The sequence below is a fragment of the Rhinichthys klamathensis genome, unplaced genomic scaffold, assembly GCF_029890125.1.
Source record: "Rhinichthys klamathensis goyatoka isolate OS25496 unplaced genomic scaffold, OSU_Roscu_1.1 h1tg000009l_1, whole genome shotgun sequence".
NCBI lineage: Eukaryota > Metazoa > Chordata > Actinopteri > Cypriniformes > Leuciscidae > Rhinichthys > Rhinichthys klamathensis.
This window is the reverse complement of record NW_026606562.1, coordinates 3722682-3748711: the sequence shown is the minus strand read 5'-3', so window position 1 is coordinate 3748711 and position 26030 is coordinate 3722682. Positions and strand designations below refer to the sequence as shown.

The 26030-nt window shown below is 36.3% G+C and overlaps 1 protein-coding gene across 13 annotated transcripts in view; it reads left to right on the top strand.

Annotated features, from left to right (window-relative positions):
* dock3 (dedicator of cytokinesis 3) overlaps positions 1-26030 on the top strand; it is a 229095-nt gene that overhangs the window by 158416 nt on the left and 44649 nt on the right. For all 13 annotated transcript variants that reach the window (XR_008807959.1, XM_056260587.1, XM_056260585.1 and 10 more), the window contains 5 exons: positions 12470-12551; positions 12654-12714; positions 14119-14266; positions 21571-21659; positions 22960-23085. Coding sequence is in view for 12 of the 13 variants with exons in the window: in XM_056260587.1 (XP_056116562.1) it covers positions 12470-12551; positions 12654-12714; positions 14119-14266; positions 21571-21659; positions 22960-23085 (506 nt within the window). In the remaining variant the exon portion in view is untranslated. The remainder of the gene's footprint in view (positions 1-12469; positions 12552-12653; positions 12715-14118; positions 14267-21570; positions 21660-22959; positions 23086-26030) is intronic.

Here is a 26030-nt window from a genome sequence, read left to right as displayed (position 1 = left end):
ATTTGATATAAAAAAACAACACATTTTTCTATATACATGCATGTGTGTGTATTTATATTTAAACAATATAATTATACACAGTACACACACATATATTATCTAAACACAAACTTTTATTTTAGATGTGATTAATCGCGATTAATCGTTTCACAGCCCTAATTATAATATCTGTGTTATTGTATGTGAATGCAGTTTACCTAATTTGTTTAATTATTTATGAAACCGGTTGATCACTCAATAATAATCTTACGTTTCCAACAGAAAAAAAAACGACCAATTTTGTAAAAATTTCTTGCATTATGCATATTCTTGAGCCAAGATGTTTTATTGTGATATTTATAGTGAAAAATGTCTCATTTCAAAACTTTAATAAGTCGAAGTAACACTCATAATACATTTACAGTTTATTTTCTTAATTTTGTTCTTTATGCTAAATGTCAAAATAGTGTTTGTTTGTTCGGTCATTCATATCAGAATAAATGTTCTGTTCTTTACGCTGTAAAAATATCAAATATAGGTTTTATTTATTTATTTATTTCCAGAAAAAAAATATATTATTGTGCCACATAAATTAGTTGAATTTTTAGTTTTAGTTAGTTGTCAATTCAGTCAAAGTGGTCTGTTTTATATTTTCATAAAATCAAAGATACATTCACTGATAACTAGCTTTAATTTCATAAGGTCCTTTGGCTTCTCTTGTTTTAGGACATTTAGATGCATTTATGTATTTATATTTATCTGAAAAATAAGGTAGTGATAAAAACAGATTTTCTTTTTCAGCCTGATTGTTTTTTCTTTTAGATAACTAAACGGTTCTTTAAGGACTGTGACATGATGTTTTAATTGCTAACTCATCCCTGTAATTATTAAAATGATTAATTATATCACAGATTATAAGTCTCACTAACTACACAGAGATTTCAAATCTTGAAAAACACACCAAAATGCGTCCTGTTATATAAATGGCAACAGTCGAGGAAAGCTGGCCAAATGATTCTTCACACAGCACCCACAGAGCTGTCTCTCTCTCTCTCTCTCTCTCTCTCTCTCTCTCTCTCTCTCTCTCTCTCTCTCTCTCTCTCTCTCTCTCTCTCTCTCTCTCTCTCTCTCTCTCTCTCTCTCTCTCTCTCTCTCTCTCTCTCTCTCTCTCTCTCTCCTCATGGTTTTGACAGGCTGCTAATGGTGCCTCTGCCTCCCTCTCAAAAGCTGTCTGACCCTGGAGTGGGCCACAAGTTCGGTCCAGAATTAAATCATGCCTGGTCAAGCCTGAAAAGAGAAACGTACTGTAGCAACTGTTTTTTTTTTTGTTAGTTGCAAGAACTTTACAGATGATTTGTGGCTAACTTGTGGCATTTGCTGTTTCTAGATTATGTTTTTTCATAAATATTCACATCAAGTTATGCTTATAACAGTATACACCTTTATTTTTATATATTCAAATAAATTTAATTCAATTATGGATGTCCATGTTCGTAGCTTTCTCTGATCTGTCGATGATTTCGGTGTTGCAGGAACGTCCTGGACTCTGTTTCCAAACTCACATCAAAACACTACCAATTCTTAGTTTCAAAATAGGTCACTATCTGCCATTATCTCACAAAATATTCATGTTCTTTTGGTGATTGATTGAAATGCATGGCGGCCGCTTCACTTGTCTCTACTCAAACGCAGATTAATTATCCAGCTTCGAAGGTGCCTTCAATATTTGAACTTGTTAATTGCATTTTTCCACCGATCCCCAGCAGTTCATTTCACGATCAGAAGCACGTGTGTGTTTCTTTAACTCAGATCCACTCTCTAAACATGTTTCATTATGTATAGGATCATACGGGAACCTGGAAACCTTATGAGCCTTCACACACTCGAGACGCGGAGTGTGTTATTACCGTGTGCGGCATGAGCTCGCGATCGCTACACAATAGGGTTTAAACAATCGCTGCAGAGAGTCGTTTCAGTGGGGAATAATAGCGCTGCTGATGTTATAGAAGAGTTTAATGAATACTTGTCACTGCTGCCAGAGGACAATAGCGTCTCCGTCGGGGAAGCGCCTTCCAGCGCCGTGATTGGCTGTTCTGGGCAGAGCCGTTCCCTCGGGCCGAACGCACGTCAGTGTGAACACGTGGAGCATGTGCTGGGACGTGTTGTCACGTTCATTTATGCGCACATACATGCCAGATCAGAAATTCATGTCTGTGTCAAATTACTCAAATATGCTCTCTTGCATAAAGGACTGATTAGCAAGGTTTAATATAATATGATATAATAATAGAATTTCTTTATTTACAAAATGAATTGGCAAGTTTTTTGTCTTGAATTGTGTGTTGTAAAAAATAAATAGGTTCAAATCAATTTTATTTTAATGTAAATATAAATATTGATTTATTTTTATTTAAAAAAATGGTTTATGTGCTGTAAAACCTTACATAAAAACTAAACATTAATTAATTCAATCAATCAAATATTGATTTTAAAAATAAGAAAAATAAGATACATTTAAAAAAAATTAAGCAAGTTAGTTATTTACAATATTTAGAATGATCAAGGTTTTTTTATATAGCAATTATAGCAATTGGCAAAGTTTATTTTTTATTTATTTATTCATTAATTCGTTCAATTAATTGTAGTTCTAAAATAAATAAGTACAATTAAATACATTTAAAATATTTATTTAGCTACTTTGTTATTTACAATAGGAATTAGGAAGGTTTATGTAATAAAAAAAAGTTATTTATTTACTTATTTTGTGTCTTGTTGTAAAATAATAAGTCAAATAAATTTACTTTTTTAAAGGTAGGGTAGTCAGTTTTTTTATTATTATTTTTTTTTTTTGCTATTTTGGTTGAATAGTCAATCAATAATAGAAGTGGTCTAAATATCAAAACATAAAAATATATATTTTCAGTGGAAGTAAGTTTAAACTTACGGCTTGTTCACACTAAGGACGATAAAGATAACCATAATGATATAGTTCTAAACATCGTTCTCAATATTAAAGAATAGCAGAGTTCACACCACAACTAACGATAATGATATAGAGAAACGACATCATTGGGGTCACTTTCGGAATGATGTTTTTCCAGCTGTTGAACGATAAAACACCGACAGCCAATCAGAATCCATACTAATTTAAGGGCTCGCGCATTTAAAATGGCAGACGACATTGCGGAGAAGTCAATTGCCGAGGTCCAGAAGAAAAAAAAAACACTGTTTGACAAGTCAAGCTTTGAGACACGAGGTAATTTAACTAATTTTTAATAGTCTCTCGTGACGCTTCGCAGAATCTGATGTGTCGTTCATGTGTCTTTAAGGAAGTGTGGCTTTGAAGAGCTCTTAAAGCTAGCTTGCTAATGCTAGCCTCTCCAAAATTGCCTACTCTACCTTTAAATACTTGTTGTATAGTGTGGCTAGATGAATGTATATCTGCGTTCCTGAATTCATTTATTTCTGTTTTCTACATCAGTAATTCCAATGCCTAAACTTCACATTGGTCCTTTTAGCTTGCATGAAAAACAAAACAGCAATGCAAATTTTGAATAAATTATACATGGAAAGCTAGCGGGCGCATCAACACCCATTTTATTAGAGTCACTGAAGTCACTGCGATTGTACATGCTTTCACGCTACTCTTTCAGCTCTGTTGAACTCCGTCTTTAGACTATAGAATTGAATATTATACACTTAATGACAAAAACGCATGTTCCCCCCACAAATCCCGACCTAGAAACGGAAGATTTAATTGGTGTGCTAACAGCAGAAGTAGCATAGAGATATTTTGATGGGAGTGTTCCTCTTGATGCTGTGTGTTTGATATGCATGATGACTGGTTCCTGTGGATCGGATGTGGCAAGTGGAGAAATCTCAGCGAGGAGAACTGGCTTGAAATCATCTAATTTAGATCTCGAAAATAACATTCAGAGTTTGCTGGCACTCACACAGTCATTAGGGCTTCGCTTCATTTTCCGATGATGCCATTGCGCCAGCACTTCAATATTTCACTGCGTGGAGAATAGATGAACATTTGAACATCAAATAGACACAAAATGTTTATTTGATGTGTAGAATGCTTAGTTCGCCCCGAAAATGAAAATCCTGCAATTATTTACTCACCCTCATGTTGTTCAAACTCTAATTTGTCTTATATTGCTTTCTTCATTGGAACAGTAGAGGAGAGATTGTTCATGCTGCTTTTTTTTTCCCTTAAAATGAAGAAATTAATTATCGATTCATAAATTCAGAAATAAAAATGTAAATTCATCCTTTCATTCATTATACAAAAGGAGATATTTTGCAGAATGTTCATGCTCTTTTGCATTAAATTAATGAATTAATTATCAATTATTATTATTCAATTTGATAGATAGATAGATAGATAGATAGATAGATAGATAGATAGATAGATAGATAGATAGATAGATAGATAGATAGATAGATAGATAGATAGATAGGTACCCTAGTGAAAAAAAAAGTATGCTAAGTATACTTGCAGCCAGACTAATTGTCAGTATACTTTTAATTGTCAAGTGTGTTAATGATTAGTTAACTTGAAGTGTGCTTTTTGGATAAATTTTTTTGTACTAAGTGTATTTTAGTTATAATTAAATTATACTAAAGTATAACTTTAAGTGTATTTAGTGTACTTTTTGATGCTAAATTGAGACAATTTCAAGTATACTTAGTACACTTTAAGTACATGCGTATTTTCATGCTTAAAGTGTACTTTATTTGTGTTACAAGTACATTACAATTTCATTATGAGTGTTTTCGAAACATATTTGTACTATATTTTAATATACTAAATTATGCTAAAATGGAACCACTTCCAGTACATTTAAGTGTATTTCTTTGCAGTTCATTAAAAATATACTTTCATATGTCTTAAACTAGTTATAATATATGTGAAGCATAATTTTAATGTACTTCAAGAACATTTAAATAGCATTAAAAGTGTATTAGCATTACACTAATAGCTTATTATAAAGCTGTTTTATTCAGTATTTAAAATGGTATATTAAAAGTGCAAAAATAATTAAATATAAACATTAAGACATGCACAGACTTTGAAAATCAAGAAAACTTTAATATAGTATCTTGTGTAAATTACATAAGAGTAAAAAAAGAAATTAAAGTAAATTAAAAAGATCAGTGAAATGCTATGGCAGAGCTATATTTATCATTTTTTTGTAGAACATTTCAGTTATACATGTATTACTGAAAAGTACACTATGAATTTTACATCACTAAATAAGCATCACAATGCAATTTTCTAAAAAAAAAAAAAAAAAAGTTTCAGAAAAATAATGTGCAGAAGTGAATAATGCATTATTTACAAACTTAGGCCTACAAATGGCTGAACCAAAGAAACAGAAGTGTTTGAATGTCACATCTTCATCTTCAAGTAGACGATCACTTCTCTGAGTTCGACTCATTTTCTGCAACTGGGGCTTGTAGTATTTGAAAGACTGCTTTATCAGAGGATCTTTGAAAGGGAAGAAGAATTAATATAAAATTAACCAATGATTAACATTTTTGTATCCATGTTTCAATATAAGTATAATAATTTGCATAGAAATGCATTAGAATTCTGTTGACTTCCCAGTTTACCTTTAAAAGCTTTGGCTATATCCTCCTCAGCAAGCTTTATCCTCTTGCCTGTCGTCACTGTACAGCACTCTAGGAGTTACATTGAACATGAGATTAGAAGAAGCCCAACACAATTTACAGTGAGCAAAGTTCAATCAAAAAGTTACAGATATAGTTATTTGCAGCAATAAAGCAACCTGTGAGTATTAGAGGATATGTTTTATATTGATAATTGTGGTTTATTTAAAACCTAGGGTATTTCCCATGAACCTGTCTATTGTAAAGAAAGATCTAAAGATTTAAGGAAATTAGAAGTTGGTGAAAATATTGTATGCAAGGACAACTAGGACAAGTGACTTACAGCTTTACTAAAAAACACAATTAAATAAACAGATTTTTACATGAATGACTCAAAGGCAGCACAAATTAGACACCTGAAATGGATACGCATCGCTAACATTTTCCTAACTGTCGACCACCGCTCAATAGGCCTGATTCAAAAATCTCTATAATAGAGGTGATATGAGATCAAACCACTCGGATTTCAGTGTTTTCTTCTATAGCAGCTGGTCTGAAAAACAACAAATACTAATATGAAAAAAAAAAAGAATTAAAGCTGCAAGCAGCGATGAAAGGGGCCCTCACACCCGTACCGCCGCCACCCGGCGGTTTTAGGAAAACAGAGCACGGTGGGCAGTATGTAAATATAGGGGAAATATGTTAAAGTAATTTGCCCCACCCAATTCTGAAACCCACATCACACGTAAATTTTCACCACTCCTGAAGCGTGTGCAAAGTTTCATGAGTTTTCGAGCATGTTTAAGCCGGAGGACTAAGTCAAAGTCATTTATTTTTAGCACACTTCCTGCTACCAGCAGGTGGCGCTATTACTATAACCGAATATGAGCATGGTCATGTGTTCAGGACAGGACAAATTTGAAGAGGATCATATAAAAACTGTAGGAGGAGTTTGTTAAAGTACGAAGCCTGAAAATGGCAAAAACTGCACAAAAATCAGAGAGGAACAAAATGGCAGACTTCCAGTTGTGTTTAGGGCTATGCTCCAAGATACTTTTTAGTAGGTATTGGGTTATTACATGTATGTACCGAATTTGGTCCACGTACGTGAAACGTAGCGCCAGGGGCAATTAGTCGAAATATTTGTTTGTCCAACTTTTTGCCCATTTGCCCCACCCAGTTCTGAAACCCATATCAGATGTAAATTTCGGGCAGTATGTAATGATAATAAATATAGGAGGACTATGTCAAAGGATTTGTATTTGCACACTTCCTGCTACCAGCAGGTGGCGCTATTGCTATAACCAAATATGAGCATGGTTATGTGTTCAGGACAGGACTCTTATCAAACATGTGAAGTTTGGGGCAGATCGGACATTGTATGCCTGAGTTACTGCAGGCTGTCTGTGGTTGCCTAGCAACATTGGAACTGCAAGCAATATTGAACTACCGTAAAACTTCAAATAATAGCCGAGTCCCAAATAGACGCCTGTCTCTTTTACACGCCTGGTGTGGCTGCAGGTTTGGGTAAATAAAGGCCGGTCTCAAATAGAGGCCGGGTCTGTTTTTTAGTTTCGGGTTGTATTTAATCCTCTAAAACCGCCAGATCGCCCGCTTTTTGGCGGCCGCCAAAGCACATTTTTGTCCCTCCAAAGCCTTTTTTTGATCGATGAGTGATGTAGAATAGAATGACTGCTGCGCTTGACAGGGCGCGTTATGAGCAGAGAGAGAGAGAGAGAGAGAGAGAGAGAGAGCGCCCCGACCGCGCGCGCGCACTCTCACGTCTTCAAACAACACGAGCACTGTCTTGCTCTCTCTCCCTCGCGCATATTAATCAAAATCAATTGACGCGATAGTAAAAGGTCGGAAGACCGCAGTTTCACGTGGAGCATTTGGAGATTTTTAGAGATTAGAGACAGGCCTATACACTCAATGAACGACATCTCAACACTAAATTATAAAGGCCTGTCTCATATAGACGCCTGTCTCAAATACAAGCCGGTGCAGTTCGACGATTTGGGTAAATAAAAGCCCGGGCTACTATTTAAAGTTTTACGGTATATGACATATTCATGCACAAATCACCAAAAGGCTGAAATTGGGTGTACATTTGTCAGGCCGCCGAGAGCACACCCTTCGACGAAAACTCAAGATCTTCGCAATGTAATGTCGCAAAGGCCTTAAGATTACACTCACCAAATTTGAAGAGGATCAGATCAAAACTGTAGGAGGAGTTCGTTAAAGTACAACGTCTGGAAATGGCAAAAGCTACACAAAATCTGAGAGGAAATTCAAAATAGCTGACTTCCTGTTGTGTTTAGGGCTATGCTCCAAGAGACTTTTTTGTAGGTATTGTGTCATTACATGTATGTACCGAATTTCACACCTGTACGTCAAACGTAGAGCCGGGGAAATAATGTAGGGGGCGCTATTGAGCCATTTTGCCCCACACATTTGTCAGGCCGCCGAGAGCACACCCTTCGATGAAAACTCAAGATCTTCGCAATTTAACGTCGCAAAGGCCTTAAGATTACACTCACCAAATTTGAAGAGGATCAGATCAAAACTGTAGAAGGAGTTCGTTAAAGTACAACATCAGGAAATTACGAAAAATGCACAAAATCTAGGAGGAAGTTCAAAATAGCTGACTTCCTGTTGTGTTTAGGGCTATGCTCCAAGATACTTTTTTGTAGGTATTGGGTCATTACATGTATGTACCAAATTTCATACCTGTATGTGAAACGTAGAGCCGGGGCAAAATGTGGGGGCAATAATTTACAGAATTTGCCCCACCCAATTTTGAAAACCATATCAGACGTAAATTTTCACCACTTCTGAAGCGTGTGCTTCAGTTTCATGACAGGGTTTCTGCAGGTTTCACAAAGTCAAATTTAAGACTTTTTAAGATTATTATAAATTAAATGGTAAATGGACTGCATTTATATAGCGCTTTCACAGACCCAATGGCCACCAAAGCGCTTTACAATTTGCCTCACATTCACCCATTCATACACCGACGGCGGTGTCAGCCATACAAGGCGCCATCCAGCTCGTCAGGAGCAGCAGGGGTTAGGTGTGTTGCTCAGGGACACCTCGACACTTGGTCAGGTGGAACCGGGGATTGAACCACTAACCTTCCTGTTTGTAGACAACCTACATGAACCACTGAGCCACTGCCGCCCCAAAATTAAATTTAAGCCGTCTGTGGTATGGACAGACAGTAGACAGACAGACAGACAGACAGACAGACAGACAGACAGATAGATAGATAGATAGATAGATAGATAGATAGATAGATAGATAGATAGATAGATAGATAGATAGATAGATAGATAGATAGATAGACAGACAGACAGATAGACAGAGACAGACAGACAGACAGATAGACAGACAGACAGATAGATAGATAGATAGATAGATAGATAGATAGATAGATAGATAGATAGACAGATAGACAGATAGATAGATGGACAGACAGATAGACAGATAGACAGACAGACAGATAGATAGATAGATAGATAGATAGATAGATAGATAGATAGATAGATAGATAGATAGATAGATAGATAGATAGATAGATAGATAGATAGATAGACAGACAGACAGACAGACAGACAGACAGACAGACAGACAGACAGACAGACAGACAGACAGATAGATAGATAGATAGATGGACAGACAGACAGATAGATAGATAGATAGATAGATAGATAGATAGATAGATAGATAGATAGATAGATAGATAGATAGATAGATAGATAGATAGATAGATAGATAGATAGATAGATAGATAGATAGATAGATAGGCGTCTCTCTGGTGCCACGGTCTGCATTAGTCTCTGGTCAGGAAGTGAGCTCAGTTTCCTCTGATCTGATTACGGCTCAGTCTCTGCACTTCATCCACTGGAAACACACTTTATTATGAGTCTCAAGGTGGTGATACACAGGGCAACTTTTTGAGCAATGTTGCTGGGCAATCTTGCCGAGCGATTGTTGCTTGAGGACTTTCTCGTTGAAAATGGGCAATACATTTCTATCTGGATAATTTAGATCGGTCGTGGGCCCTGTCTCTCATCTGGTTACCCGTTGACGGCAACATTGCCCTAAAAGTTGCCCTGTGTATCATCACCTTCAGTGTATTCCCTCACCAGCCCTGTACGGTCCACTGTGGAGCATCTGTAATTGATATTGAATACAGATGTATTGTCATAAGGAGCCATAAGCACTCCGTTATAACCTTTCATTTGTGTGTGAAAAATATTTAATAAAATAAAATAATATAAGTTGTTAATAAGATAAAATGAAGGAATCAATTATCACTGCATTAATTCAGAAATAAAAAGTAATGTGATTAAATGGACATATTTCAAATATTTTAGAACTAGAACTTTACTTTTTTTGTTTTTGTTATATTTAGCTATATTTATAAACATGACTTAAATAAGCAGTATTAAAATGTCTATTTGTCAGCTTGTAAAATTATTTAATTACTTTTTTTATAACAGCATTTATATTCTTTAAATAACACTCCAACCATTAATTAAATAAACATTTCTGAATAATATATTGTCAAATTAAATGTTATTTATTATTGTGTTGTTATATTTAACTAGCTTTATAAAAAAAAAAATAACCAGTTATTTGTGTTTTTTTAATTTAAATACATTTTTAGCATGAACTACCTTTTAAGTACAGCTATTTATTTGTCAGTTTTGATGCATTTTTCAATTTTCAAGTTTTATTATTGACTTCATAAATTGATCATTGATTCAGTATAAAAATTGTTTAAAAAAATCATATTCATAAAAAATATATATTTTTTAGTATTGCTATTTTTTTTTTTTTTTTTTTTTGATTTAGTTTTAGTTAGTTTTTGTTTTTATTTATTACCAGTTAAATACAAATGTATTTAGATTTTTTATTTTTCATGTTTTTTTTTTTTTGTTACATTTTTAGTAATTTCTTTATGCACTTTAGTCATTATATATATATATATACACTCACCGGCCACTTTATTAGGTACCCCATGCTAGTAACGGGTTGGACCCCCTTTTGCCTTCAGAACTGCCTCAATTCTTCGTGGCATAGATTCAACAAGGTGCTGGAAGCATTCCTCAGGGACTTTGGTCCATATTGACATGATGGCATCACACAGTTGCCGCAGATTTGTCGGCTGCACATCCATGATGCGAATCTCCCGTTCCACCACATCCCAAAGATGCTCTATTGGGTTGAGATCTGGTGACTGTGGAGGCCATTTTAGTACAGTGAACTCATTGTCATGTTCAAGAAACCAATTTGAAATGATTAGAGCTTTGTGACATGGTGGAAGTAGCCATCAGAGGATGGGTACATGGTGGCCATAAAGGGATGGACATGGTCAGAAACAATGCTCAGGTAGGCCGTGGCATTTAAACGATGCCCAATTGGCACTAAGGGGCCTAAAGTGTGCCAGGAAAACATCCCCCACACCATTACACCACCACCACCAGCCTGCACAGTGGTAACAAGGCATGATGGTTCCATGTTCTCATTCTGTTTACGCCAAATTCTGACTCTAACATCTGAATGTCTCAACAGAAATCGAGACTCATCAGACCAGGCAACATTTTTCCAGTCTTCAACTGTTCAATTTTGGTGAGCTCTTGCAAATTGTAGCCTCTTTTTCCTATTTGTAGTGGGGATGAGTGGTACCCGGTGGGGTCTTCTGCTGTTGTAGCCCATCCGCCTCAAGGTTGTGCGTGTTGTGGCTTCACAAATGCTTTGCTGCATACCTCGGTTGTAACGAGTGGTTATTTCAGTCACTGTTGCCCTTCTATCAGCTCGAACCAGTCTGGCCATTCTCCTCTGACCTCTGGCATCAACAAGGCATTTCCGCCCACAGAACTGCCGCTCACTGGATGTTTTTTCTTTTTCGGACCATTCTCTGTAAACCCTAGAGATGGTTGTGCGTGAAAATCCCAGTAGATTAGCAGTTTCTGAAATACTCAGACCAGCCCTTCTGGCACCAACAATCATGCCACGTTCAAAGTCACTCAAATCAACTTTCTTCCCCATACTGATGCTCGGTTTGAACTGCAGGAGATTGTCTTGACCATGTCTACATGCCTAAATGCACTGAGTTGCCGCCATGTGATTGGCTGCTTAGAAATTAAGTGTTAACGAGCAGTTGGACAGGTGTACCTAATACAGTGGCCGGTGAGTGTATATATTGCTATTTAATTTGTTTTTTATTTCTGATTTAGTTTTAGTTAGTTTTAATTTTTATTAATTACCAGTTAATAATTTTAGTCCTTCAACTTCAACTTATTTCAGTTTATTTCCAAGGCAAAATTTCTCATTTTAATTAAGTTTTTTAACTAATATTTATATTTTAATCTGTTTCAACTTAATTTCAATTAACAGAAATGTTTTCAATAGTTTTAGTTTCAACAGCAATTACCCTGATTAGTGACACAGAAATCACACATTTTCTCTGTTCATTTACACCGTTTACACCTAAAAACAGAACAGAATCCGCTTTGTGTGCGTTCTGACCATAAATGTACACGACTGGTGATTTGGTGGTTTTTAAAACGATACCGTTATCGTCTCTGTGTAAACTACAAAAATGTGCATCTGTGAAAACAGTGACATAATGCGCATGTGTATTACCTGTTCAGTCTATAGGCACGTAGTGTTTCTTTACAAAGTGACAGCGCCACCTACTGGCCTGGCATAAATAATACAGCGTTTGTAGTCGTTTTCGTGAAAACCCAGTTCAGATCCATTGCATTTAGCTATATTCACCTACCCATTAGATGAACGTTTTTAATGACAACTTGCTCACGTAAACTGTTATAGAATCAACTTGTTCTTTTTATTCTTCCAGTGAAAAGTTTATGGTGAGACTCAACAAAAATGGTGGCCCAAAAAACCCAGAGAAGGTTGACCGCCTCTGCGCACTCTTTACGGTAGGAACGCCTGTAATCAACAGCATTGTTATTGCTATGGCTAAATAATACATTACTTCATATGAAAAACGACTCTGAATGGCTTCTCTGATTCTCTCGCAGGACCTGAGCAACAAGGACATGAAGAGAGATCTGTACATTGTGTCCCAGGTCATCAGGACGGGTGAGTGTCCCGTCTCATTGTGTGTCTCTTCCTCTTATCTATTTCCTTTATTTGGAGCCAAATGTTCCCAAGTTGCCACAAGCCACTGCATTTCTGCCAGAAATTGCATCTCTGGTGTAGAGTGTTACGTAAGTGCAGTTCTGTTCCATTTTATAAAGGGACGAGGGGCTCGGATGCTGGAACAAGACCGTCAGTCCCAAAATGGAAATGACGCTGAATGGCAATTTAAACCTCATTTGTGAGGATTTCGGAAACTTCCGTTATCTTTATCACAACGAGGAGTGGAAGTGTTTGGAATTAGTTTGAGTTAGTTGAATTAGTAAAGTAGTTAATGTGATTCGATTTCTGTCCATTTCAATTCATGAATTAATTGAATGATACATTTGCATTAAAAAAAACAAAAACAAAATGAAGACCTTGTTTCATTAAAATATATTATATTGACACGTATAAAATGATTAAACAGTCTTAAAAATAAATGTCACAACATATATAGATGTAAATATCACTGTTTATTAAAATGTATTACTATTATTAGGGCTGTCAAGCGATTCAAATTTTTAATCGAATTAAATCGAGTCAATTGTTTATTGGCAAAATGTACCTAAAACAGACAATATTGTGTCTAAAAATATAACACAATATTAATAATAATATGAATGATATTAACTATAAAATCAATATTTCATATTTGCACCCATGCTGTTCGGAACAAAAGCATCACTCGTTTGGAATGAGTGATATTCACATTATATTTCCATAGCTAATTCATGAAATGCTTTAAAACCGACAACACGAATTATTATATTAATATATATATAAAAATGATTAAAAATCCTTATAAAAATATTTGTATTTTCTGAATAACTTTTGAATAATTCATACGTAAAATGAAAGGTGATTTATTGTTTTGTTGTTATATTTAGCTCGATTTTTAAATATTAGTTTAAATAAACAGTTGTGTGGCATTTTCCATGTTTTATGTTCCATCTAAATATCACTGTTTATTAACATGTATTGTTATATCGGTGCGTATAAAATGATTAAATATCGATATAAATACAATTTTTAAAATATATTCTGATAACTTATTTGTCAAATTAAACATGATTTATCATTTTATTGTTATACTTAACTAACTATATAGCCTCAGTAAAAAAAAAAAAATATTGAAGAAAACATGCCATGATTATTTAATTTAACTGTTTTGTTTTATGTATTTGACTTATTGCATTGAACTTTTTGAATCTAATTGGTAGCAATGACTGTGTGATTTACACTTTTTTTTTTTTTTAAGGTCATTTGTAATGTAAATTGTCATTTCCTACTGGACGAGATTTGTATGATTTCTGCAGATGGTAGTATGTACACTTCTGACAGCGATGCCTAATGCTTTCTGTCCAGGACGGATGCTGTTGAACGACTCGAAGAAAGGCCCCCCTCACGTCCAGTACCGCCGGCCATACGGGTGCGCAGTGCTAGCCATGAGCGACGTCCTCCAAACCATCTCCGAACTCAAAGAGGAGAAAGACTTTGTGCTCAAAGTTTACACGTAAGCCTCTTCTATGCACTTTAGAGCCATTTGTCTGCTCGATTGATCAATTAAATCCAACAGAAAGACTGGGGAACTTACGTTTATTATGAGCTGCATTAAACCATGAATGAAAAATCGCTCGCTTGCCTTATTAATTTTACAGTTTTGACAAAACTCTTGAGCACTGATGGATGAAAACCACTCGGGAATATATTAACTTCTCTGTTCCAGAAAGAACTGAGAATCATTGTAGCCTCCGTCATTTGAGATTTGCGAAGCTGAACGCTGTAAACACAAATTCATGTAAAATTGATGGACACTATGCAGTGTGCGGATCAGAGGAACATGTTTGCTTTACGACTGACAGGAGGTTTTCTCAAACTCGGATTTGTCATGGCGTTTTGATAACTGATGTAAGATTTGCATGTCAGAACAGCTCCGTTCCAAACCTTAAGATGATGCCTACCTAGACACCGCTTTAAGGCGTCATAGGCGTGCTTATGTTTTTTCGTAAGATTTAAGGGAAAGAAATCATCAAAGTTAGTGGACCGTTCAAGAAAAAGGTCAAACTATACTTATTTTATTCAATATAGGTACACACTAGTTATATTTTATATTAACATGTATAAACACTGTACAGATTGTTGTGCTATTACTATAACAACATGCTAACATCAACTATGCTAACATAACTCTATTGGAACAAATTGTGAACATTATAGTTCAGTCACTCATGAGGTTTCATTTTGGATAGAATGCCTTTATATTTTGTATTTCATTACATATTAACATGTGCTGTTTGTTGTTATGCTTGATAGAGTATTGTAGCGTAGCAACATGCTAACATCAAACTCTATTGGAACAAATTGTGAACGTTGTAGTTCAGTCACTCATGAGGTTTCATTTTGGATTGAATGCCTTTATATTTTGTATTTCATTACATATTAACATGTGCTGTTTGTTGATGTGCTTGATAGAGTATTGTAGCGTAGCAACATGCTAACATAACTCTATTGGAACAAATTGTGAACATTATAGTTCAGTCACTTATGAAGTTTCATTTTGGATAGAATGCCTTTATATTTTGTATTTCATTACATATTAACATGTGCTGTTTGTTTTTATGCTTGATAGAGTATTGTAGCATAGCAACATGCTAACATCAAACTCTGTTGGAACAAATTGTGAACGTTATAGTTCAGTCACTCATGAGGTTTCATTTTGGATTGAATGCTTTTATATTTTGTATTTCATTACATATTAACATGTGCTGTTTGTTGATATGCTTGATAGAGTAGTGTAGCGTAGCAGAATGCTAACATCAAACTCTATTGGCAAAAATTGTGAATGTTCTATTTGAGTCACTCATTAGGTTTCATTTTGGATTGAATGCCTTTATATTTTGTATTTCATTACATATTAACATGTGCTGTTTGTTGATATGCTTATAGTATTGTAGCGTAGCAACATGCTAACATAACTCTATTGGAACAAATTGTGAACATTATAGTTCAGTCACTTATGAAGTTTCATTTTGGATAGAATGCCTTTATATTTTGTATTTCATTACATATTAACATGTGCTGTTTGTTTTTATGCTTGATAGAGTATTGTAGCATAGCAACATGCTAACATCAAACTCTGTTGGAACAAATTGTGAACGTTATAGTTCAGTCACTCATGAGGTTTCATTTTGGATTTAATGCTTTTATATTTTGTATTTCATTACATATTAACATGTGCTGTTTGTTGATATGCTTGATAGAGTAGTGTAGCGTAGCAGAATGCTAACATCAAACTCTATTGGCAAAAATTGTGAATGTTCTATTTGAGTCACTCATTAGGTTTCATTTTGGATTGAATGCCTTTATATTTTGTATTTCATTACATATTAACATGTGCTGTTTGTTGATATGCTTATAGTATTGTAGCATAGCAACATGCTAACATCAAACTATATTGGAACAAATTGTGAACATTATAGTTCAGTCACTCATGAGGTTTCATTTTGGATTGAATGCCTTTATATTTTGTATTTCATTATATATTAACATGTGCTGTTTGTTGTCATGCTTGATAGAGTATTTTAGCGTAGCAACATGCTAACATCAAACTATATTGGAACAAATTGTGAACATTATAGTTCAGTCACTTATGAAGTTTCATTTTGGATAGAATGCCTTTATATTTTGTATTTCATTACATATTAACATGTGCTGTTTGTTGTCATGCTTGATAGAGTATTGTAGCATAGCAACATGCTAACATCAAACTCTATTGGAACAAATTGTGAACATTATAGTTCAGTCACTTATGAAGTTTCATTTTGGATAGAATGCCTTTATATTTTGTATTTCATTACATATTAACATGTGCTGTTTGTTTTTATGCTTGATAGAGTATTGTAGCATAGCAACATGCTAACATCAAACTCTATTGGAACAAATTGTGAACATTATAGTTCAGTCACTTATGAAGTTTCATTTTGGATTGAATGCTTTTATATTTTGTATTTCATTACATATTAACATGTGCTGTTTGTTGATATGCTTGATAGAGTAGTGTAGCGTAGCAGAATGCTAACATCAAACTCTATTGGCAAAAATTGTGAATGTTCTATTTGAGTCACTCATTAGGTTTCATTTTGGATTGAATGCCTTTATATTTTGTATTTCATTACATATTAACATGTGCTGTTTGTTGATATGCTTATAGTATTGTAGCGTAGCAACATGCTAACATCAAACTATATTGGAACAAATTGTGAACATTATAGTTCAGTCACTCATGAGGTTTCATTTTGGATTGAATGCCTTTATATTTTGTATTTCATTACATATTAACATGTGCTGTTTGTTGTCATGCTTGATAGAGTATTGTAGCGTAGCAACATGCTAACATCAAACTCTATTAGAACAAATTGTGAACGTTATAGTTCAGTCACTCATGAGGTTTCATTTTGGATTGAATGCCTTTATATTTTGTATTTCATTACATATTAACATGTGCTGTTTGTTGATGTGCTTGATAGAGTATTGTAGCGTAGCAACATGCTAACATCAAACTCTATTGGAACAAATTGTGAACATTAATTGTAAATTGTGAACATTATAGTTCAGTCACTCATGAGGTTTCATTTTGGATTGAATGCCTTTATATTTTGTATTTCATTACATATTAACATGTGCTGTTTGTTGATATTCTTGATAGAGTAGTGTAGCGTAGCAACATGCTAACATCAAACTCTATTGGAACAAATGTCACTCATTAGGTTTCATTTTGGATAGAATGCCTTCATATTTTGTATTCCATCCAATATTTATATGCACTGTGTATTATGCTGACTTGAGTATTACGCTATTAGCGTAGCTTTCAGGTGGAGCAGTCTTTTCAGAGCCGTACATCAATGACAAGCTGCGCATACAAAACAATCGCAGCCTTTGCAATTTCAAAATCACGAGAAGCCAAAAGTGCGATTACATGGAAATTGCGATTAATCGTGAAATTGCGCTACATTTTTAATTACATTAGCTACAGTTAATAATTAGCAGCATTAGCTGCAGCCTACATTTGCTGTTGTTTATTACAGAGATGATACATCCTCCGTGGTTTCTGCTGTGAAGCTCTGTCTGAAATCGTCCCCCTGTGGACGGCGACACGTGCTCGAGTCCTCTAGCTATCTCCATCACACACTTTCATTACCTCTGTGTGCAACCATGCAGAAAGACTCCTCTGTTTTATTGGCTGGGGAACTGACAGAACTGGTAAAAGAAAGAGAAATCAAGGAAGAAGAAAAAATAAGGGTGTATCTGTGGAGAAAGATGGGAAAAAAGGCAAGATTTGTTTGGATACCACAGCAATCAAAATGACAAGCAATCATGTTATATTAAGCCATCAGTGTCTGTGAAACTGTAAGGAATGCAGCAACATTGAAGTGAAGAATGTGGGGTTTTTACAAGCCGTTTCTCTTGGTGCTGCGGGGACGCATTAGTAGCAATGTCGTGATGAACCTCTGGCTGTTCTCTGTCAATAAAACATTATTCTTCCAGTGTACTCAAGGGGACAGAGGCTTCTGAATGAGATGAGATTTAAGGACTCTTTCTAGTAATTATTGCATTTGAAAAATGTGCTAATACAATGCATCATTTTGATTTTCTTAATTGGATTGGGTCTTTTTTTAGCGATAGACGGATGGATGGATGGATGGATGGATGGATGGATGGATGGACGGACGGACGGACGGACAGATAGATAGATAGATAGATAGACGGATGGACAGATAGATAGATAGATAGATAGATAGATAGACGGATGGATGGACAGATAGATAGATAGATAGATAGATAGATAGATAGATAGATAGATAGATAGATAGATAGATAGATAGATAGATAGATAGACAGATAGATGGACAGATAGATAGATAGATAGATAGATAGATAGATAGATAGATAGATAGATAGATAGATAGATAGATAGATAGATAGATAGATAGATAGACGGATGGATGGACAGATAGATAGATAGATAGATAGATAGATAGATAGATAGATAGATAGATAGATAGATAGATAGATAGATAGATAGATAGATAGATAGATAGATAGATAGATAGATAGACGGATAGACAGATAGATAGACAGACAGACAGACAGACAGATAGATAGATAGATAGATAGATAGATAGATAGATAGATAGATAGATAGATAGATAGATAGATAGATAGATAGATAGATAGATAGATAGACAGATGGATGGACAGATAGATAGATAGATAGATAGACGGATGGATGGACAGATAGATAGATAGATAGATAGATAGATAGATAGATAGATAGATAGATAGATAGATAGATAGATAGATAGATAGATAGATAGATAGATAGACGGATAGACAGATAGATAGACAGACAGACAGACAGACAGATAGATAGATAGATAGATAGATAGATAGATAGATAGATAGATAGATAGATAGATAGATAGATAGATAGACAGATGGATGGACAGATAGATAGATAGATAGATAGACGGATGGATGGACAGATAGATAGATAGATAGATAGATAGATAGATAGATAGATAGATAGATAGATAGATAGATAGATAGATAGATAGACAGACAGATAGATAGACAGACAGATAGACAGACAGACAGACAGACAGACAGACAGATAGATAGATAGATAGATAGATAGATAGATAGATAGATAGACAGACAGACAGATAGACAGATAGATAGATAGATAGATAGATAGATAGATAGATAGATAGACAGATAGACAGATAGACAGATAGATAGATAGATAGATAGATAGATAGATAGATAGACGGATGGACAGATAGATAGACAGACAGACAGACAGATAGATAGATAGACGGACGGACAGACAGACAGACAGATAGATAGATAGATAGACTCTCTCTCTCTCGCCCCGGGCCTTTCCTTTTTCCTGAGGCCTGAAGGTCTCTGATGTGAGCGGACATCAGTATCTCTGAGGTTTTAGCAATGGGGGAAGTGAGGACATTTTGTACATTTATGCGTGTGTGTTTGTGTACATACTGTATGATAAGTGCATGTTTATGTAACATGTGTATTCACATGTGTGTTTGTGAGGGTCTCTTCCTGGAAGTGTGTGTTCAGGCTGTGCTAGTTTCTGGAGACATCTAGTGGTTGGAACTGCTGGGAATGTAATGCTACGGCAAACCAGGCCGGTCAGATTTGCATCAGATATCCCTTCATGCTCTTGAACGTAGCACTTTCCATCAAACAGCCTGTGTTGGTGTAATGCCGTTGTGACCCTGCGAGCGACGGTCCAGAGTCACCCTCGACGCCCTCGGAGCCAGTCGCCATGACAGCCAACCAGATGGACTCAGTGGGAGTTCCCACAAAGCATCTGCCCGCTACGCCGCCACAAACACTAGCATTAGCATAGCACGGAAGTCCCTTTTCAGCTGTCACGGCGGGTTTAGTCACTTCTGGATCAGGCATTAATGATATCACTTCCCCTCAGGCCAGAAACTGCTGTTCTCGAACCTCCGTCAGCTAGCCCACAGCGATAACTGCTGCTAATGCTGGAACGTAACATATGGCTCTGTTCTGTCTCCTGAGAGCGCCACACTTCTCTACTTTTGAGCAGTAGTGTCGTGATTTGCTTCATTGTGATGACTCTCAACACTTGGCTGTTCTTCACTGCGTGTTTCTTTCACTCACCCATATCGTTCAAAGTGGCAATTGACTAATGCTGCATGCTAATGCTAATGCTAATGCAGCTGTGTCAGTTGGAGTTAATTGTTTTGATTGTAGGTTATTCTACTCTCAACGTCAAAGATATCCTCCTTTTCTATAGAAAAAGACACTGGATACAACCTAAACCACCAGGGTCATTCTTAAACATTACAGATTTGATTTACTTACAAAACATTAACTAGGCCTACATACTAAGTTAATGGTACATACTGCTTTATTTTATTTTATTTTATTTTATTTTATTTTATTTTATTTTATTTTATTTTATTTTTATTTTATTTTATTTTATTTTATTTTATTTATTTATAGCACCAGTGATAAATTCATAAAAAATAATAAGGTGATCATCTTAAAATGTATACTAATGAACATATTTTATATACAATTCTAATATAATCTGGATTAATATAATCCAATGACAAAAAAATCATGGGACAAACCTTTTTAAACTATTTATATTAATAATTAACTATTTTTATTATATTTAATTACCTAAAAATACAAAATGAACATTTTTTTATTATTATTTTATTTGTGACAAATTCATAAAAAAATAAGGTGATCATCTTAAAATATATACTAATGATCAGATTTAATATATAATTCTAATATAATCTTTCTAACATCAATAACAAAAAAAAAATCATGGGACAAACCTTTTTAAAATATTTATGTTTATAATAATTACCTTTTAACTACCTAATAACTACCTAATATTTTATTATATTTAATTACCTATAAATACAAAATAAACAGTAAGTAAATAAATACATACAGGTTTGTCACATTCCTGATCATATTGCGTCATTCTGGCAAATTTTCGCAATCCCAAAAAAAAAAAAAAAAAAAGTCCCACAATTTTAATTTCTCAGCGAATATCCTGTTCTACTCAGGATAACATCACATTAACATACAGCAGTTGCATATACTGATAAGTTACATTTGTGACTTAAAGCATCTGGGAATCACCGGAATATGAATGCACTGATTCCACCTGATTCATCCATACAAACTTTCTTTCTTTTTGCTACACTGTATAATGGATTGTCCTCTGTCTTCTCTCTTTCACAGGTGTAATAATGAAAACGAGTGGTACCAGATTCATGAGAACATTATCCGCAAGTCCAGCACCAAATACACCGCCCCCAGCACTAACTACGGTAAGTGCACTTCAAAACCGGTCGTACACTTGATTTAAGTGTCATCATCGCTGAAACTGAACAGTCCTTGCAAAAAAAATCTGTCTATTATCCTGCTTTACTGTTGTAGTTAATGATTCACTTTTTTTTTGCTGAAATCACTGTAGGAATGTGTATGATTGGCCCTAATTCTCCATGATTCTACTGTAATAAAGCACAGTATGATTTTAAATTCCATTTATGTTCTCAGCAGGTGCTATCACACCTAAAAGAATAAAATGTGAAAGTAGTCATTACCATTCCATTTAACTAAAGTCACATGCAAAGCTTAAGCCAAAAAAAAACCCCACACCAAACAAACAGAACATCTGTGAAAAGATAAGAGTCCAAAATGAGTTTGAAAACCCTAATAACCCTTAAAATGAGCTTCATGAGCGTTCACACCAGCAGACGATATCATTCTGTTCACGATAAGCGTACACTGCAGTTTTGTCATCAGCGGCTTAAAAATCCAGATTGTTTTGCCACAAGATAGCAATTGCGAGCCAATTTGAACATGTATCAACGATACTAACGGTATGAACATTGATTTCTATTGGTACAATATGCGTCACATGACTAAACATGTCATAGTTAATACTTCCATTTTCACATTCAACACCACGATGCAAAAACAGGTTCTTCAAATGTATCCACTTGGGAGAGTATCTTCAAAAAACGCTCCATTTTCCCAAGACAAAATGGCATCTCAGTGTGGATACAAGGCCAACACGTGGAGAAAAAGATGCGTTTTCAAATGTATCTGGATTGGTGTGAACGTAGCCTAAGTCCTTGGGGGAACGAGTATCGTAGAGGTGTGTCTTGAGGTATCGTTCAATGGTAATCGGTGTGTTAGCTGCTCTAATTGAGAGTTTATTCCACCATCGAGGGAGGGGAAGGCCTAGAAATATTCCTGGACCTGGATGAACAGAAACCCTTCCAATTGGGAACTGACAGGAGCCAGGCAATCAGAATGACTGATTGCAGCAGGCGGGCTGGTGTGTACGGTTTAATGAAGGATTGAAGGTAGCGGGGAGCCAGGTCATTAGCGCCATTGTAGACCCAAAACAATGTCTTGATTGAATTGAATTGTAGCAGTCACTGGCAGTCGGCATAGAGACTTGAACAAAATGGTAACATAAGAGACGCAATCTCTCTGGTACGTTCTTTGAAACAAGGGGCCATTTTACTATACAAATACTAACACAATCACGAGGATAATTACAGTGGTCGTCAAAAGGAAGTCATCTTACATTTCCCCTGAACTCGTGTCTTTGTGTAGGTCTGATCATCTCACTGCAGCTGTTGAGGGGTGAGATGGAGCAGGTGCGCAGGGAAAACCCCATGATCTTCAACCGTGGCGTGGCCGTCACACGCAAACTGGGCTTCCCCGATGTCATCATGCCAGGTAAGTCTCATGAAGGTCATGGTTACAGTTCAAGATTTGTTCAGGAGTGAACGAATCCAATAGATATGCCAAAGCTTTGTATTTAGTTTAAAGGCACACTATGAAGGAATTCCCTTTTTGTCAAATAGCGACCCCTAGAGTCGCTGTGGAGTACTGTCGTAAATGCCACTCACGCAGAGCCTCTGCCATAGACTGGTCTCTGCACTCACGGCCTGATACCCCTTTGAAGCTGTTATATTAAGGTACAAATCTTGCATAGTGTGCCTTTAAATAAGAGATCTAGCGCTAAAATGTGTTTTTGAACTCAACCTGAGCGCTCGTGTCCGCTGCTATCAGTGTCATGGATACATAGTGTCTCTTGTGGCAGCGCGCGCACAGTCTTCACTCGGACGCGCTCTTCAATCTATCGCCGTTGCAGAGACTCTCTATTCATTCCGGTGAAATCACAAAATAAAATGCACACAAACTTAGAAAGATTTACTTACTAGTCCATCAACAAGATCGCCAGGTCAGCATCACTGTTGCATCCAGTGCTGCTTTTTAGCTCGCGCCAACGAGTGAAAGCCCGACGGAGTGGGACTCTTGTCCAGTTCCTCACGCGGTCAGATTCTCTTTTCCTTTTCCTAGTCTCTTCCGACCGCGTTTTCTTTGCTTTTTCCATCGTCGAGTATCACGTCTGAAATGCGCGCAAGTGTCTTCGTGCTTCAAATGTTGTTGTTGATGTGTGTGACGTCGTTGTTGATGTGTGTGACGTCGTTGCCGTAAAGCATGTCGTCATTCTCGCGAGATTTGTTGGGGGCGCTCCTCTCAAACTTGCATTGCTGGTTTTTCCAACGGCGTCCCTCCCAAGCTTTACTACCAGGATGATTCGCCCTACTATGAGTTTGTTTACCACTGAAATGACTTTGAAGCTGTTATATTAAGGTACAATTCTTGCATAGTGTGCCTTTAAGCGGATGGTTGCGACAAGTTAGAATAAGAAAATATAACCGAAGTAAGTTCTATGATTGTTATATACACTCACCTAAAGGATTATTAGGAACACCTGTTTAATTTGTCATTAATGCAATTATCTAATCAATCACATGGCAGTTGCTTCAATGCATTTAGGGGTGTGGTCCTGGTCAAGACAATCTCCTGAACTCCAAACTGAATGTCAGAATGGGAAAGAAAGGTGATTTAAGCAATTTTGAGCGTGGCATGGTTATTGGTGCAAGACGGGCCGGTCTGAGTATTTCACAATCTGCTCAGTTACTGGGATTTTCACGCACAACCATTTCCAGGGTTTACAAAGAATGGTGTGAAAAGGGAAAAACATCCAGTATGCGGCAGTCCTGTGGGCGAAAATGCCTTGTTGATGCTAGAGGTCAGAGGAGAATGGGCCGACTGATTCAAGCTGATAGAAGAGCAACTTTGACTGAAATAACCACTCGTTACAACCGAGGTATGCAGCAAAGCATTTGTGAAGCCACAACACGCACAACCTTGAGGCGGATGAGCTACAAAAGCAGAAGACCCCACCGGGTACCACTCATCTCCACTACAAATAGGAAAAAGAGGCTACAATTTGCAATAGCTCACCAAAATTGGACAGCTGAAGACAGCTGTTGCCTGGTCGGATGAGTCTCGATTTCTGTTGAGACATTCAGATGGTAGAGGCAGAATTTGGCGTAAACAGAATGAGAACATGGATCCATCATGCCTTGTTACCACTGTGCAGGCTGGTGGTGGTGGTGGTGTAATGGTGTGGGGGATGTTTTCTTGGCACACTTTAGGCCCCTTAGTGCCAATTGGGCATCGTTTAAATGCCACGGCCTACCTGAGCATTGTTTCTGACCATGTCCATCCCTTTATGGCCACCATGTACCCATCCTCTGATGGCTACTTCCAGCAGGATAATGCACCATGTCACAAAGCTCGAATCATTTCAAATTGGTTTCTTGAACATGACAATGAGTTCACTGTACTAAAATGGCCCCCACAGTCACCAGATCTCAACCCAATAGAGCATCTTTGGGATGTGGTGGAACGGGAGCTTCGTGCCCTGGATGTGCATCCCACAAATCTCCATCAACTGCAAGATGCTATCCTATCAATATGGGCCAACATTTCTAAAGAATGCTTTCAGCACCTTGTTGAATCAATGCCACGTAGAATTAAGGCAGTTCTGAAGGCGAAAGGGGGTCAAACACAGTATTAGTAAGGTGTAGGGGTGTAACGATATTTGAACCGAACCGAAAAACCGCGATACACCACCCACGATACGTATCGCGATACTCTCATGGCGAACCGAACACGCCCCGCCCCCTGCTGCCCCGCCCAGCCCCGGCTCATTGCACCTCATGTGTTATGTGTACACAACGAATACAGGGCTGTTGCCTAACCACCATTGACCACATATAATTGCAATAAGCTCAGTGTTTTGTTACTTTTGATAATAAGCAAGGTGTAATCTTTCAAATTATGTCTATTTGATCACGAAATGCAAACAATAAATGCCGTTTTGGCGCTCTTAGATGTGGCGTGACAGATATCACTGTATGCATGCGGCAGCGCGGAGCGCGATCATCTCTTCCTCAGTTACAGAATAAACATGAATGGACACCCGAAGGTATGTTGAAAGATACAGTATACTTACTGAAAGGCATCATAACTCGTGTAAACACTCAATCAGTGTTTCAACAGCGGAAATACGTCAATAAAACGCTTAGTTTTTCACATAGCTTTATATTTACCTCAGGCAAGTCATTCAGTGTCCACAGCTTGCTGGTTTGCTAACTCTTTCACTAAATAAATGCTATATATTAGCCTATATATTATATTGTACTTAACCTGTTTATGATATCTTGATTATTTAATGTATGTTTAAAATAGTTGTCATGAAAATAACAGCAACTGTGTAAATTATTATATAACAATAACAAATTAGAGTAAAAACATGTTAA